The sequence below is a fragment of the Lissotriton helveticus genome, chromosome 10 (genome assembly GCF_964261635.1).
Source record: "Lissotriton helveticus chromosome 10, aLisHel1.1, whole genome shotgun sequence".
In the NCBI taxonomy this organism is placed as follows: domain Eukaryota; kingdom Metazoa; phylum Chordata; class Amphibia; order Caudata; family Salamandridae; genus Lissotriton; species Lissotriton helveticus.
The window spans coordinates 106,952,035-106,968,953 of NC_136071.1; the positions used below are offsets into that span (position 1 = coordinate 106,952,035).

Consider the following 16,919-nt stretch of genomic DNA (forward strand, 5'->3'; position numbering starts at 1 on the left):
TAGATGCAATAAACACCAAGCGGTCATGGCGAACTAGCCCCACCCCTCAAGGCGAAACACAATATGGGAGACATGGAAGATGACGACATCGAAAAAGGAAAAGAGCAAAGGGCCATAGAAACAAAGATAGAACAAAATAACAAACCCATCCCCCAACCCTGCACCCCTGCAAAAGGCTACGGCCTACCCCCCCAGCAGCGTGCCGGTCGCCCTAAATAAGAGACCCGAAATACAGAGAAGAAAAAGAGAAAAAGAAGAGCCCTCGATCTGGTCATCCGGCCCCTCCCACCTCCGCGTGCAAAAATCGTATAAACAGTAATGGTAAAAGAAGTACAGGTAGCAGCAATCACGTATAACGCAATCAATGACAACCCCGCTAAGCGCCCCTCAAATCACCATCAACCAGCCATGAGTCCCTCCATGTTCCAATCAAATTCACCCCTGGCCTCGTTTGTCAATAGTACCAACGTTGAACCATCCCTCAAACGGGACACAAAGTAGCACAAAGGGTCCGATTACACCGGGAGGATCAGGCAGTGTCGCCGCTCCATAGGACCCCAGCCACCGAAATTTCGCCGATGATGCATGGCGGAAGTCTGATCGGAACAATGTCAACACCGCCAACAGTCTCAAGTCCGAACACAGTCCCGCCAGACACGGAAAGGGAAACACACGATGCGGGAAGCGCCAAAACCCCGACTGGGCCGCCCAAGCCGTGTATCGATGCTGTTCCTCCACTTGCCGATCAGGGAAAGGACCCGGTGAGACAATCACATGCGCCACAGATGCATCCACAGTAAGCTCATGAACCAAATCTATCCACGTCTCTAAGAATGTAGACTCATCCGGGGAATACGTCGATGAAGCAGAGGCAGACACATCGGCGCCTCCTTGAGAGCGATCCGTGCCGTTACAAGATGGCGGGACAACAATGGCGGCCATCCTTTGTCCCAAATCTCGGGCCTCCCGGATCAGGGCTGTCTGCAGGGTTGTTAGTGCAGCCAGTATATGTTTGGGCATGGGCGGTTTCTCACATAGCCAGACCCCGGGATTCTTTTGTGCACCGGTTTCTCTGCCCGGGTGACGGGTGCACGGGAAAGTATCATCCGCCATTTCAGCCGTCACGTTCTCTTTCCCCTCCACCGCACTGCAGGAGCGGGTCCGACCCCCGGGATCAGCAGGATTCACAGCGGGATTTCAATAGTCAGGGCAGGCAGCAGAAAGGAGAGTCACCGAAAGGCTAAACAAGCTCCCCGCTGCCCGGGAGTCACCCACCGGGTCCCAGGGAGGGCTGTTAACATAACCGGGTATCACACCGAAGGGGAACTGGGCATCATGGACTCTCTCCGTCCCAGCTATTTCGCACCTCCCGCAGGGCAACCCACTATTGGTGGTGGGTTGGTATCATCTCTACCTGCTCGCAGATCACAGGTTCTCTCCGACCGGCTTCCCATCGCAACCAGAGGCCGCTGGTGTTGCAATCACGGCCGGACACTCCCCTCACTCGAGATCCCGGATTCAGCACCTCGAAGGCCGCCAAAGAGACGGAGACAGTTCTTCGGGTCTACTGCGCGGTGGAGCCTCAAAAGCAGACGGTAAGTGAACGCTTCCCTTCACCTACTTAAATTAGCAAATACTGCTCAGGTTTATCGCCAGGATATATGTGCGTGGCGGGAGGGCTCACTGAGCCAAGCGGTTATGCAGCCATCCCGATCGCCATCTTGGCTCCTCCTACCTGACTTAGATGCATTGATATTACAAATAACAATGGCTTTTAATTTTTTTAAATAATTAATACTTAAATAAAAGTGATTCTAATTTATAATGGCAATAGCTTAAACTTTTGTAAATGACTTGTGAAGATTATGTTCAGTGTATTTTATTGTGACAAAAATCCAAGAACAGAAGTGAAATATTAACATCTTTTTGTGACATTTGTAATAAAGCTTGAAACATTGAGAGAACATATTTGAACCAGTTGTTGTTGAATGGTTGCACAGATTGATGCTGTGGTGGTGCTGAGTGATGCGATAGATAGAGTGATGCGATAGATAGATAGAGGGAGGGTGATAGATAGAGGGAGGCCGATAGTGGTGGTCCCGAGTGATGCTGTGGAGGCCCTGAGTGATGCTGTGGAGGCCCTGAGTGATGCTGTGGAGGCCCTGAGTGATGCTGTGGAGGCCCTGAGTGATGCTGTGGAGGCCCTGAGTGATGCTGCGGTGGTGCTGAGTGATGCTGCGGTGGTGCTGAGTGATGCTGCGGTGGTGGTCGAGAAGAAAATCGTGGATAAGAGGGAATGAAAGAGGCCGTAGGAAAACAGGGGGACAGGGGGTGACGCGAGAGTGTCTGGTAAAAACTGAGGCGAGCACCAAGAAGGGAGAATGTACAAAGAAATGCGAGTCACGGCCCATGAGAGTGAGGGGGGGGGGGGGGAGATGGAATAAAAAACGTGCAGCTGACTGACAGAAGCTGTAGTCAGCGTGTTTGCGCGCAGTAAAGCTAAATATTTAAAATTAACAAAAGCATCAAACTTGTCTCATATATATTACATGCAAGAGAGGGACAGAGGAGGAAAGGTGGGAGGGAACACGGCCTGGGGGAAGCTGGCTGGGGAGGGGGGGAGGAGAAATCAGAGTAAGGCTGTGGAACAGATGGCTGGTGCTCATGTGAAGCGCTCCAATACCTGCGGGTCGAGATCGCGTTATATAAAATCTGCACACAAAAGAAGCTATGAGCAGAACGGGCTGCAAGGCGATTCAGGGTAATCGCTGAAGAGTAAAGGGATCAATATACCCACATCCGTTTTAGTTGGAGAGCAAAGGTCACTAGTCTGAGTTTGGGAAGATCCAAAACAGATAGAAAGAGCGCAAACCTATTTTAGCAGGACTGGCTGGCAGGCTCAATCGAGGGCAATCTACCGAAATGAGCGGTGACATGTTTCCAAGTATCTCTAATGACAGGCATCGCAGAGTGCATGCATTCTTTATAGCAGACGGAGCATAAACGCAACTCAGGACCAGAGCAAGAGGAACATTTACCAAACAAGCACTGGGGGAAGAGAGCAGGGGAAGTAGAAGGGAGGCACGGCCTGCGGCCGTGAATAAGTGACGCACAGGGAGGCACGGCCTGCGGCCGTGAATAAGTGACGACGGGGGGCGGGGCAGCGAAGCCTTTGATGTGCCAAATGCTGCTGGCAGGGGGAAGGATCGGGAAAGCTTGTCCACGAGCTCGTGAACTGTTGGGAATCCTCCTTGAGGACAGCCAATCAGCTGCCTGAAGAGAGTCCCGGCCATCAAGCAAATGGTAAGGGGAGCCTTTGAAGAGCAAGGCAGGGGGATAGAAGCGCTGTCACGAGCACGTGCACTTCTACAAATCCGGATCGTAAAAGTCAGCTTTGTGGATGGGTGGCAATAGGTCTCTCTGCGAGACCTAAAAAACACAAAGGCATATGGGCCAACTAGACTACTGAAACCCGGTCTAGTGAGGCACACTCAAAAATGAAATATAGAACCTGAAATGCATCCAACAATTAGGCCATAAAGTTTCATGACACTTCAGGCAACATTAGTGCCTGAAATTTAATAGATCAGCAAGACTGCCAAGTTCAAAATACACACGCTGGAATAACATCAGAGTCTCTCAGACACACACCCCACTTACGTCAAGCAGCTCAAGATAAATTAGCAGGTCTAAAGAGGTTCTTGTGTGGGAGAAATCGATAAAGTTGCAAGGCAGTGGCCAGCAGAATAGTCCTACACCTGAGTTTGGGCCACTGCTCAAGTTATCAGTGCGAGGAAGGATCTAAAATAGCCATGTTGGAGGAAGCCATATTCCTGACTGTGCTTTTGAGATTCTAGAGTGAGACGTACCAGCAAGCTTTCCTAAAATCCTGTAATCATAGGTTAAATCTCATGTGTGATCTAGCTACACATTCATAGTTACTCATGGGACTAATGGCTTATTTAGACTCTTATTTAGACTCTGGAGGTCTGTAATAGCATGGCAAAGTACTATCGATCATATTGTGGAAGCTTGCCTGCAGCAAACTCTACACTATGAAAGGAGCCACTGCTGCGACATCTCCTTTCACAGCACTTAAGATTTATTGAGCAGGCACCATATTTAAAGTAGCTGCTCTGCAAGCTGTTTTTTTCAGAGAAAAACTCCCAAAGCGAGAGTTTACTTTCACTCAACAAAATGTAAATGACCTCGACACTCAGAAAGGATTTTTTATGCATTTGTCGGCCATTAAATATTTTCCTTGCCTGTTTCCACCTCAATATGGCAGGAAGAAAGACACTGTAATACAACAGTCCTGTAGCAGATGGACCACTGGGTCTAGACTTGCATCCGGCAGAGCCAGCAGAGGTTCCGCTGACAGTAATTCGGCAGTTACCCAACTCTAAATAGAAGATGGGGGAACCACATGTTTTGCTGGGAAGAAAGACCCCTGGTTTACGGGTTCTGACCCCTGTGCCAAAGCCTAAATGAGGCCCTAAACTACCCTGCGACACAGATTTTGTTCAATTTGTTTGGCTCAAATAAGATCTACAATCACATCGCTGACCTGGAGAGTCAATTTAACTTAACATGCATAAAGGGGGCATTTTAACCAACGGCACATTTGACGTCAGAGGGAAGAACGCTGGGACAGTCACTAATACTGCAGAGTTATTAGATTGGCCTGTGGTAGTTAAGTAAATTTCCCTTATCTGCGCGATCAGTTTAAGCTGACTAAGCTACATCCATGGTTGACCAATAAAGACAAACCCTGCGTCCATTGTCAGCAAAAAATTAACAGATAAAGAATGTTATGTTTTGCTCAGACTGAATATTTAAGTGAAGTTAGGAGCTTTGTGTTGCGATCTGTGTGTAACCCACATATCACTGATTTTACTTTTGCTACAGAAGGAAAATGCTACTTACCAGTATGCATCTGTTCTTGGCATGTAGAGCTGCAGAACCACACACTTTTGCATTAGATCACCATCTGGTGGTGGGCCCGGATGATTACACTTTGTTGTTGTCTTAGAAGAGTCTTTGTCTGCTAGGTGACTCCTCCCTTAGACCATAGTGCGCATGGGCATCGACTCCATCCTCAGATTGTTTTCGCCATTGGGCAAATGATGGAGTTGTATCATTACATATAAGGAAGACCACGTATTGTGTATCTAAATAAGATAATACTGGAACAGATATAGGCAGCCGGGGAGGCGGGTGGGCGTGTGTGGTTCTGCAGCCCTACATGCCAAGAACAGATGCATACTGGTAAGTAGCATTTTCCATCGAGGCATATGGGCTGCAGACCACACACTTTTGCATAGATTGCACAGCAGTTTCTCCCTTAGCGGCGGTCACCCACATCTGTTGCAGTAGTTTGAAATAATGTCTTTAGTACAGCCTGGCCCACACTTGCTTGTTGTTTTGCCTGCACTTCTACACAGTAGTGTTTTGTAAATGTGTGCGTAGTAGACCATGAACCTGCTTTACAGATATCATCTAATGGTATGTTTCCTAAGAATGCCATAGATGCTCCTATCTTATGGGTAGAATGAGCCCTAGAAGGAATGGATAAAGGGCGTTTCGCTTATTGGTAGCAAATTTGAATACACTTAACAATCCATCTAGCAATGCCTGATTTTGAAATCGGATTGCCTTTATGTGGAGGTGAAAAGGACACAAACAGTTGTTTAGTTTTACGAAAAGGTTTTGCCCTATCTATGTAGTATAGAATTGCTCTCTACATCTAACATGTGAAGAGCCCTTTCTGCAACGGTTTGTGGTTGTGGGAAAAATACCGGCAACTCAATGGATTGGTTGAGATGGAACGGTGAAATGACTTTTGGCAGAAACTTTGGATTTGTCTTTAGAACCACTTTATTATGATGCAGTTGTATAAATTTTTCTTGAATTGTTAATGTCTGGATCTCACTCACTCTTCTTAGTGATGTGACTGCTACTAAAAAAGCAACCTTCCATGTAAGAAACTGTAACTCACATTTATGCAATGGTTCAAAGGGTGGACCCATAAGTCTTGTAAGAACAATATTTAAATTCCATACTGCAGAGGGTGGTATTATTGGAGGAATTATTTGTTTAAGGCCTTCCATGAACGCTTTCATTGCAGGTACTCTAAACAAGGACAAATGTTGTCTGTTTTGTAGATATGCCGCTATAGCAGCAAGATGTAATCTAATTGAAGAGTATGCTAAATTAGATCTTTGTAGATGTAAGATGTAGGAGAGTGGGGTCTGCAATCCTATGGTCACCCCAGATTTTTGCTTTTTGCTTCACTGGTTTACGACTTTCCCTGGCTGTGGGCCTGCTAATCAGACCCACAGCCTAGCGGTTCCCTCTCTAAATTGACAACCATGTACTTTAGGTGCATTTACCAATTGGTACTGGGCCACCTTATCAGTCCCTGTACAGTGTACCTTAGGTATCCAGGGCATAGGTGTACCCAGGGCCTACCAGGGGCTGAAGCATGTATTATGCCACCCCTGGCTGGCCATCTAAAACTGACACAACTGGCTGCACGACAGCTGGGGCAAGGTGGTGTAATCACCCTTTGCTGTAGATATAGTATACCTATATCTAACCCTAAAATGGACACATATCCTCCTATCAGTCACTCCTATGGCAGGCCTTATCAATCCTGAAGGCAGAGTGCTTGGAATTATGTGAGATGGTGCTTTGGCATGAGCTGAGCCCGTCTGCAGCTTGCGGAACCAAGTCCTAATAGCTGTTCCATGATAACGCTATACCATATACTCTTAAGTGGAGAAGTGTGGCTCAGGGGTTAGAGGCAGCAGACCCGGAAGCTGAGATCGGTCCTGGACCAGGGTTCAATTCCCCGCCTCGGCGGGTCTTGGGCTAAAAATTCCACAGACTCGCTAATTCTCGCCCCGGTGCCTCCTCGACTCACGGGTTCACACTCTGCGACTCTGGGCAATAGCTTGCTTAATCTCCACAACGGCCCCTCGCGGCGGGATGCCTGACTTTCACCTTGTGGATACCCTGCTATCTCACAGGGGAATACCAGGAAGGGTTCCCTAAGCAAGCGCCGGGACACCCACTGCGGGTAGCTGTGCGCTATATAAGCTCAACTACATTTACATTTAAGTGCATTATCAACCTCGCGGTTAAATGCTAACTCTGGTATAACATTATCAAAACATGTCGAGTAAGGTGTCATACGAATTGGAATACTACCCCCTCGCCAATTCTGGCGACGGGGGTAGCATTCCACCATTCTAGAGGGGCACGACATGTATGTAACTGAGAACCCCGGTTAAAGTTACCTCGAGCCTTGGCATCACAAAATGGATGCTGCCACCACAGACACAAGTCTGACCTCCTGCTGCTGGGAGTCCTTCCAGCGAGGGAGGCTTGGACAAAGGGTTTCCTGCCTTGGGAGGTGCTAGCACCACCCCAGACAGGATTTTGTGTATTGGGTAGGACAGGCCTGAAAGGAATGAGACATGCCCGGGGCACACAAGGTGTCCTGTGCATACACCGGTTCAAACCAGTTGCTGGGGCATCCCTGCCCCAGCTCTGGCGGGAAAACGGACAAAGGATAGGGGGTGTAGCCACCCCCCTTCCTGGTCCCACCCAGGGGAGGGACCTAGTCAGTAGTGCAGCCCCCTTTAGGAGAATAAAGGTAGGAGCTGGTCCCATTCCAAATTAGATTATCCTGAACAATTCTACAAGAAACTCTGGACTTCGACGTTCTGCTCCACAGAAGACTGAAGAATCTCCCTTGTGGGCAAGGAGTGTCCACCCTGCAACTGCAGGCACCATCAAGCGTCCAGCGGCTTCACTTTGTCGTCTTCCCTCGAGGATCCAGACTTCAGAGCCCGACGAGACCCGGATTCCCAGACCTCTCAGACCTCAACTCACATCTGCAGCAAAGCTGAGACCCGTGGGTGCGACGAGACACGTGGGACCGGCCATCTTGAAAGAACCTGCACTTCGCTTCCAGCACGACTCCCGAGGTAAACTCGACCAAGTGCTTTGGGGATTGAGAAGCCCCAGCCTCTGCACCGAAGATCAGCCCTCCAGCTTCCACGAGATCTGCGTGGGGCCCTTCTGCTTGTTTGCTGCTCGACGCGTTGTCTGATCACTTGCCGGCTGGCTAGTGGCCTCCTAGACGACGAACCTTTAAATCTTCACTGCTGGTCTGGTTGCTCCAGACTGGCCCTTGCTCCCTTCCAAAAGAGGGGCACACCGGACTCTCCTAGTCCGCACCAGACGCCTTTCTCACTCACCGCGTGGGTTGCCTTTGCCAAGGCCTGTTGACTCCAATCTGGATCCGACACCGCCGACAGCGAGAGCCTGCGTGGGACAGCTCGTGCCTCCATCCTGGTCGTCGAAGACACCTCCTGGTCCACGTGGCTGCAGAGTCAAGCGTTCACTCTTCACCTGATCGCGACGACAGCATCTGGTTCCTTCCTGGTTCCACATCGGTCACTGGCTAGTGACTTTGAACACTGTCCCCTCTGCTTTCAGGTCCTCTTCTTCACCGATCCACCCTTGGATCGCACCGGACATCTTCCTCCTGGTCGCCTGCAGCATCTTTTCTTTCAGGCTCCATTGACTTCAACGCGAGAACCCGACACACTTTAGCACCTATGCACCCGCAGCCCGTGGGTGAGGTAACAAGAGCATTTCGGTGCTCAAGGGTAGTCTAACTGTCCTAGTGTTCAGTTCCTCAGTCGTTTTTGTCCTAACTAGTCAGGATTGTCCGTACTTACCTTTTAACTTGAACTGTACTGTCCATAGACGTTGTTACGCATCTCGCGTGTGAGTTCACACTCTGCACACGCGTTCCGTGGGCCTCCTATTACTTACCTAGAGTTAGTGTAGCGTGGTCCCAACGATCCTACAGCCTCTGGACAGCTCCATTCCTTTTATCGACTTTCACATTCCACTTACTTAGTATATGGCTTGTCGTGCCTCTAGGGCACCATTGTAATTTTGTGCAACTTGTCGTATTTTTCGTAAGAGATTGTCATGTGCTTAGCCCTCTGACCTCATAAAGAGTTCAGAGGTGTTGTTATTAATAAATATACTGTTTATTTTCATAACAACCTGTGTGGTGTCCTTTCATCTGGTATTCAAGGGGTTATATTGTGGTAAAACAGCTGGCTTCACATACCAAAAGAGTTTAGCCTAAGACTGCTTTGTCCATGCTACCATTAGGATAGCTGGTCTATAAGGTTGACTTACAACCAATCACCATAAGGGTTGTTTGGACTGATACAAGGTGATCACTAGAACTAGTGAGCATCATATATCAGGCCAACTTCTCACATAAGCGATAACATATGATGTTTTGTATAGAAACATCCACGGGGTTAACTTTGTTATGTGCGCAGTAGACAACAAATCGGTTCCATTTTGCTGCATAACATGCTCTAGTGGTAGGACGTCTTGCTTCTTTAATGACATCCATGCAATCAGGAGGTAAATTTAGATATCCAAACTCTAAGACCTCAGGAGCCAAATCGCTAGATTGAGCTGCATTGGGTCTGGGTTCATAATCTCTCCATGGTTCTGTGTTAGTAGATGCGGGGAGAGTTTTAGTTTGTGATGTGGTACTACAGAGAGCTGCAGTAGCGTTGGGAACCACGGCTGTCTTGCCCACGTTGGTGCTATTCGAATCAATGTGAGAGAATGTTGCCTTAGTTTCCGTACCACTAATGGAATTAGTGGGAGAGGTGGAAAAGCATACGCAAATTTGTTTGACCAGTTCATCCATACCGCATTGCCTTTGGATAATGGGTGGGGGTATTTGGCGGCGAAGCTCAGGCAATTGGAGTTGCTTTGTGTGGCAAACAGATCTATCTCCGGTTGTCCCCACATTTGAAAAAATGGCTGAAGAACTGGAGTATGCAGCTCCCATTTGTGTATCTGGTGTTTCTGACAACTTAACAGATCTGCCAATTGATTGTGAACTCCTGGTAGATGTTCTGCTAACAGATAAATGTTTTGAGGAATGGCCCATCTCCAAATGCTCTGCGCCAGCCGGGAGAGCTGTAGGGAGTGTGTTCCTCCTTGCTTTTGAATGTAATACATTGCTGTCATATTGTCCGTCCGGACTAGTACAGCTTTGTTTGATATGTAATGTTGGAACGATTTTAGAGCTTGAAAGATTGCTAGTAACTCCATATAATTTATGTGAAGTACCTTTTGTTTTATTGGCCACGTACCTTGTACTGTGTGACTTTGTAAGTGCGCTCCCCATCCAGTGAGAGATGCATCTGTGGTCAGTATTATTTGTGGAACTGGCTCTATAAACGGCCGGCCCTTTGAAAGGTTTTTGTTGTTCCACTATTGCAGAGAGCAATGCGTCCGGTCGTCTACCACCACCAGATCTGTTATTTCTTGTCGAGCCTGATTCCACTGACCTGCCAAGCATTCTTGTATGGGGCGCATTTGTAGTCTTGCGTATGGGACTATGAAAATGCAAGATGCCATCATTCCTATTAACTGCATAAATACTGCAGCTTATAGTGAGTGTTGTGCTTGGAATGTTTTGATGAGATTCTGCATAGCTTGCATTCTCAGTAAGTTGAGGTATCTATAGTGGCACCTAGGTACTGCTAAGTTAGGGACGGTTGTAAATGTGATTTCTTTAGATTCACTGTAAATCCCAACTTGTGCAGCAGGCAGACTGTTTGATGTGTGTGCTGTACGCATTGGTTGTATGACTTGGATTTTATTAGCCAGTCGTCTAGATATGGGAATACATGAATGTTGTCCCTTCTTAAGTGTGCTGCTACTACTGCTAGACACTTCGTGAATACTCGAGGTGCTGTTGTCACTCCAAAGGGGAGCACCTTGAATTGGTAGTGCTGACCTTCTAGAACGAACCTTAGGTACTTTCTGTGAGACTGATGAATGGGAATGTGGAAGTAGGAGTCCTTGAGGTCTAATGTGGCAAGGAAGTCGCCTTTCTCTAGCAACGGTAAAACTTATTGTAATGTGACCATATGAAAATGGTCTGAGTGTATGTACTGGTTTAGGGGTCTTAGATCTAGAATTGGTCTGAGAGACTCGTCCTTTTTAGGTATGAGAAAATAAAGGGAGTAAACTCCTGTGTTTTGATGTTGCTTTGGTACTGGTTCTATTGCATTCTTTTGCAGTAGTGATTCCACCTCTTGCCTTAACAGTAAGAGGTGTTCTTGTGACATAGGACGTTGTCTGGGTGGTATTGTTGGAGGAGTGGAAGTGAGCTCCAGGCAATAACCTGACTGAATTATTTGTCTCACCCACCTGTCTGTGGTGATGGAGTTCCAGACAGGTAGGAACTGTTGTAGTCTTCCCCCGACCGGAGTGGAATGGTCTGGGGGGATGGAAGGGAAGTCACTGTTTGGGAGTAGAGGCGTTGCGATTGTTGTTGCCTCTGCCCTTATTATTGTTTCCTCTATATCCTCCACTATAGTATCCCTTACTGGGCGAGGTTTGGTTGAGTTGTTTGTAAGTAGAGGAGGTGTTATCAGTTTGGAAACCCTTTGATGCGCCTCTATACGAGGAGCGACGAAAGGAAGGTCTATGGGCTTGTGTTTTTAAAGCTCCCATTGATTTTGCGGTATCCGTATCTTTCTTCATCTTTTCTAGTGCACTGTCTACATTTGGACCGAAAAGATGTTGTTGGTCAAATGGCTGGTTTAATATACTGGCTTGTACTTCAGGTTTGAAGCCAGAGATTCTTAGCCATGCATGCCTACGCAACAATACCCCTGTATTTACTGCTCTAGATGCTGTGTCTAACTGGCATCTTATGGAGGTATTAGTTATAACCTTTCCTTCTTCTATTAAATCAGCAGCCCTAGCCTTATATTGTTCTGGCAGGTGATGCATGAGTGACTCCAGCTCATCATAATGAGCTCTGTCATATCTTGCTAACAAAGCTTGAGTGTTAGCAATCTTCCATATATTAGCAGCTTGTGATAGTGTGCGTTTCCCTGAAGCATCTAAAAGCTTTTATTCTTTGTCAGGGGGTGGAGCATCCCCTGTTGTTTGCGAGTTGGCTCTTTTTCCTCACATTTGACACTACCAGAGAGTCTAGTGGCAACTGCCCCTTAATGTATGCAGGATCAGAGGGAGCCGCTTTATATTTCTTTTCCAGTCTGGGGTTAATTACCCTGGCCCTGACTGGGTCTTTAAATATTTCTGGTGCATGTCTTACCACTCCATTAAGTATTGGTAGTGGTTTTATGTGACGTTAACAGTGTATCAATAAGAAAATCCTCTTCTATTGGATCTGTATGCAGGTCTACACCATGAAAAGTAGCTGCTCTATGTACGAGTTGTGGTAGATCTGGTGCATCGTAATCCTCCCATGGGTCACCTGATGATCCAGCCATATCATCTGGGTCATTCATGTCATCTATTTGCTGATAACTCTGTTGTGAGTATGTATCCCCATAATCCTCCTCTTGAGGTATTATACTATGTGTGCTGGCCGGTGAGTGCACAGGAGAAATACGTGGTAGTATTTCTACTTCTGGTGAAGGAATATTTGTAGGCGAAGTCTGAACATGCTTCTTTGGAGGAACGGGAGATTGTTAAGGACAGTCCATTTTCCTCTTTTCAGGCACTGTGTACACCTTTCCAGTGTTTGGATGAATTTCTAGAGTATTTTGTCTTACATCAGGCTGGAAAAGCTCTTCTATAGGTAAATCCTTTTTCGGCGCCGATTTATGTGGTTTGGAACCATCAGGCTTAGCATTCACAGTGTCTAATGCCTTGAAAACAATTCTTGATTTAGGTTCCAAAGACTTTTCTAGCTTTTTCTTTGGATCTGTGCTTTTTTGATCCGAAGCTTTTGGTGCCGAAGAGTGTTTCGATATGGAAACCGCTTTCGGGTCCGCTTTTTTAGTTACCGGAGTCGTCTTTGTTTCGGTAACTTTTGGAACGTCTTTCGGTGCCGAACTTTGTTTCGGAACCTCTTTCGGTGCCGAACTTGGTTTCGGTTTGGTAACTTTCGGCATTGATGGGTGTGTCGGTGCCAGTGTTAACTTCGGTTTAAGCACTTTCTGCTTTTCGGGACCGACAGTCTGACTCGAGCCCGAGCCGACTGGAGGCTTTTTAATACTCTTCGCTGCCGAGCCCGAAGGCGGGGCGTCGGAAGGTTTCGATCGGTGCACACCCGGACCCGAAGGCGGGGGTGGAACCGAAGCCTGTCCCGGTATGGGGGGGTGAACAGGGTCGATGCTCTTACTCACAACCTGATGATCAGCTGGAAGAAGATAGTCATCTTCGGATCGATCCTCCTCACCGGAAGCTGACTCTGCTTCGGAAGCGCCGTCTTCTTGTTGTTCTTCGACGTTACCTCGATCGGCGCCTAGTCGATGATGAGGTCTGGTGTCGACGACGACTGCTCCATAGCTCTTCGAGCTGGACGATCCCGGATTGTTTTCTTGGACCGGAACGAAGCGCAGGCCTCACAGTATCGAATTCGTGCTCAAGTTGCAAACCTCATGCAGATCGGTGTGGGGAAACTTGTGTCCACACTGAGGGCACTTCTTGAACGGTGTTCTTTCCATGAGCCAAAGGCCCAGTGGCGCAGTTGCGCCCAACGGCCCTGATGAGCGCTGGAATGGAGAAGTGGATCCTCTCTTCGAAGCGGGCGACCGGAATCAGTGTCGAAGACGATGATTGATGTTTTAGTTGATTTATGGATTCGAAAGGAGATCGGTAACGGGACCGACCGATGAACACATTCGAGCCCGATGGCAGAAAAAAAACAATCTGAGGATGGAGTCGATGCACATGCGCACTACGGTCTAAGGGAGGAGTCACCTAGCATACAAAGACTAAGACAACAAAGTGTAATCATCCGGGCCCACCACCAGATGGTGATCTAATGCAAAAGTGTGTGGTCTGCAGCCCATATGCCTCGAACATTAAGCTTTCTTGCTTTTAAAGACTATAAAATGAGTAGCCCTAAGTTGGAATGAAAGTTCTCTCTACTTACTGCACTTTAAGGGTTTTGCAAAAAAAAAAAAAACTACTGTAAAATAAAGCCAATATAAACACTATTAGCATTATTTTTTATCATTGCAAAACAATTGGTCTTAAGACCAATCAAACTCTTACTTGGATTCTAGAAATGACCATCCCATTCAGATAACTCATGTACAAAACTAGTAACTATGAGTAGTCCGGACTGTCCATCACCAGATAGTTTGAGAGTGGGAGGGTGGTATGGGACTGTGTTGCGTTTTAAAAACATTACAAGTGGTACACAAAAGGTCCTAAAATACAAATTAAATAATGATCATAACTTGATAGGATATGCAGATAAGATTTTTCACCAATTACATTACCAATTTTAACAAATACACGGACATTCCACACAAATGTGACTCGAATATGCGAAACACTACTCACCCCAAAAGCCAAAATGATACTCAGAACAGATGCTGGTGGTTTAGGGTCGAATAACAACTTTTGGGCAAAGGCTCGTACGATGAGAATCAGCTCTGCCTCATTGGGCATCTTATTGGATGAAGATGAAAAGGAAAAAAACATGGTTACCATAATGGTCTTTGCCATTCGTAGTGAATAAACAATATACAGTATAAATGATCAGAGTCTAACAATAGCAATCCTTATGCTGTCCAACGGCCAGAAGCTTAACGACTAGTAGTAGTGAAGACAAGTGTACAGTCCATTTTACTCAGTGTGCCTGGCAGCAATGAGGACAAATCTAAAGTGGTTTGGGCCCTCTGAAGGAATAGAACAGATAGCACATGATGACTGCTTAATGCTGTCCTATAAGAACATATTAATAACCAGTTTAGTTCTACTGTATTCAAAAGTAATAGATTTACAAGTTGTCAAACTATAAAAATCAGAGATAATCTATATACCCAACACAATCAATCAATGCCAGCTTTATTCGATTTGGTGCAAAATCATAAAAGCATACAATTTAAAACATCAGTTATACATAAAAAAAGTACAATGAGTACTTTTAGCTACAGTTTACTATAATACGGCATTTAATTCAACAGTAATTTGCTAAGTCATTTTAACTTCCTCATGGAATTTCATAAAAGAATTCCTTTCCTGCAATTTGCAATACTTTTTTTTATAAAATATACTATTAACTTTACAAAACATTAATTTTCTAAAAACTTTAGTGATAAAAACGCGCATCTACATTGTCTCAATACTAAGACTCTTGAAATTGGTAAAATTCATCGCTTTCTTTGCATTACATAAAACGTGCAAAATAATGCCACATGCATTGTTGTTTGCTGAGATTGTTTATCGCATGGGCACTTACTTAATATTGTAGTGATTTAGTTGGGAAAACTTACCAAGCGATGAAAAAACCCAAATCTTAACCACTTAAAATAAAATGTAGGCACGGCTACATACCATAAGTGGTAAGAATGTGTTGGTGAGATAGTACTGACGTCTTAGCTACTCAACAGCAAATCAAATCTATTTGCCTCCATATGTGTCAGACAGCATTTTTTAAAATACGTTCTGGCGACAGAGTGTAGAGTTCCAGGATTAATGAAGTATTCGATGTGGCCCAGATCATTCATACATTTCTTTATGTAATTCCGCCATGGAATCTCCAAAGACCTCTCAAACATAAGGCTATCCTTTAAAATATCACGATTAAAAGTGTTTTTTGGCGAGGTCCAGATTCTATGCCACAACAGAACTGGTTGGACTTTTATTAAGTCTGATATACAAGGCAATCCCAGTTCTGAGAGGCATACGTAGATGGAAGTCTTGTCTGGGACTGCCAAAAGATATTTTATGAAAGCATTATCCACCAGTTGTATAAGACTGGCATCACAATAGCCCCATAAACCCGCACCATACATCTCTAGACTAATACATTTTGCCCTATAGATTTGTAAAAGCGCCCCAGGCGGTTTTCTACCCAGCTTCTTTGCGGAACTGGCTAGGGCGGCAGTAGCTTTCATAAAAAGCAGCCTCCGGTTTTTAACCGCCTGGTACAATGTCCCCCCTATTGTCAAATAAAATACCTAGATAAGGGAAAATTATAGTTGGTTTCACCTTTTTTATTACCAATAAAAATGCCCCTGCACCTAGAACTGTTTTTGCCACACTTCATTATAAATGTTTTTGTAGTATTAACTTGTAGGCCGAGGTTCTCCATGTAATTGGTATAGCTAGTGAGTACCCTTTGAAGTCCTATTTGAGTTCGGGCAATCAACACAGTGTCGTCCGCGTACAGAAGGGCTGGTATGGGACGCTTATTTATTTGTGGCAGGTCCTGGCACTCCTCTTTCAAAACATGTTCCAGCCCATTATACCCAACAACAATATATCATACGGCAGCCCACATACAATAAAGAACTTTCTGCCACATGCATCAACAGAAGGAATTGAGATTCCTAAATAGAGATTTTTAAAGAATCGCTAGTTAGGATTCGCAAAAGCCTATGCAAGTATGAATCGCTATAAAAATAGCGATTCCTACACATTCCTTAATTGCTTCTCGCAAAAAGCAAATTGCAATTAAGGAATGCTGTCCCATTCATTCCTATGGGCCTCCAGGCCCATAGGAATGAATTGGAGATTGCATGAGCAATTTGCGAGTACCAGTAGGTACTCGCAAATTGCTCATGCAATTTCAAGGGTATCAAAAAGACACCCTGTTGCACCCCCTGAAATTGATCTGTGCACATATGCTGCACACACACACACATGCCCTAAGGGCAACAAGAAGTGCATTTTTCAAAGTTTTTGCTAATTACCATGAAGTTCAACTTAATGGTAATTTGCTACTCCTATTAGTGAAATCGCCATTTTTTTTTTTACTTTAATGCATTGCATTTAAGGAATGTCAATTTGGGATTCCTTAAATGCAATCGCAATTTAAGGAATCGCAATTTAGAGATTCCTTAAATTGCGATTTT

The 16,919-nt window shown here is 45.7% G+C and overlaps 1 protein-coding gene across 3 annotated transcripts in view; it reads right to left on the bottom strand.

Moving 5' to 3' along the window:
* LOC144785991 (uncharacterized) overlaps positions 1-16,919 on the bottom strand; it is a 324,665-nt gene that overhangs the window by 46,977 nt on the left and 260,769 nt on the right. For all 3 annotated transcript variants that reach the window (XM_078664896.1, XM_078664895.1, XM_078664897.1), the window contains one exon: positions 14,401-14,508. In XM_078664896.1, coding sequence (XP_078521022.1) covers positions 14,401-14,508 — 108 coding nt within the window. The remainder of the gene's footprint in view (positions 1-14,400; positions 14,509-16,919) is intronic.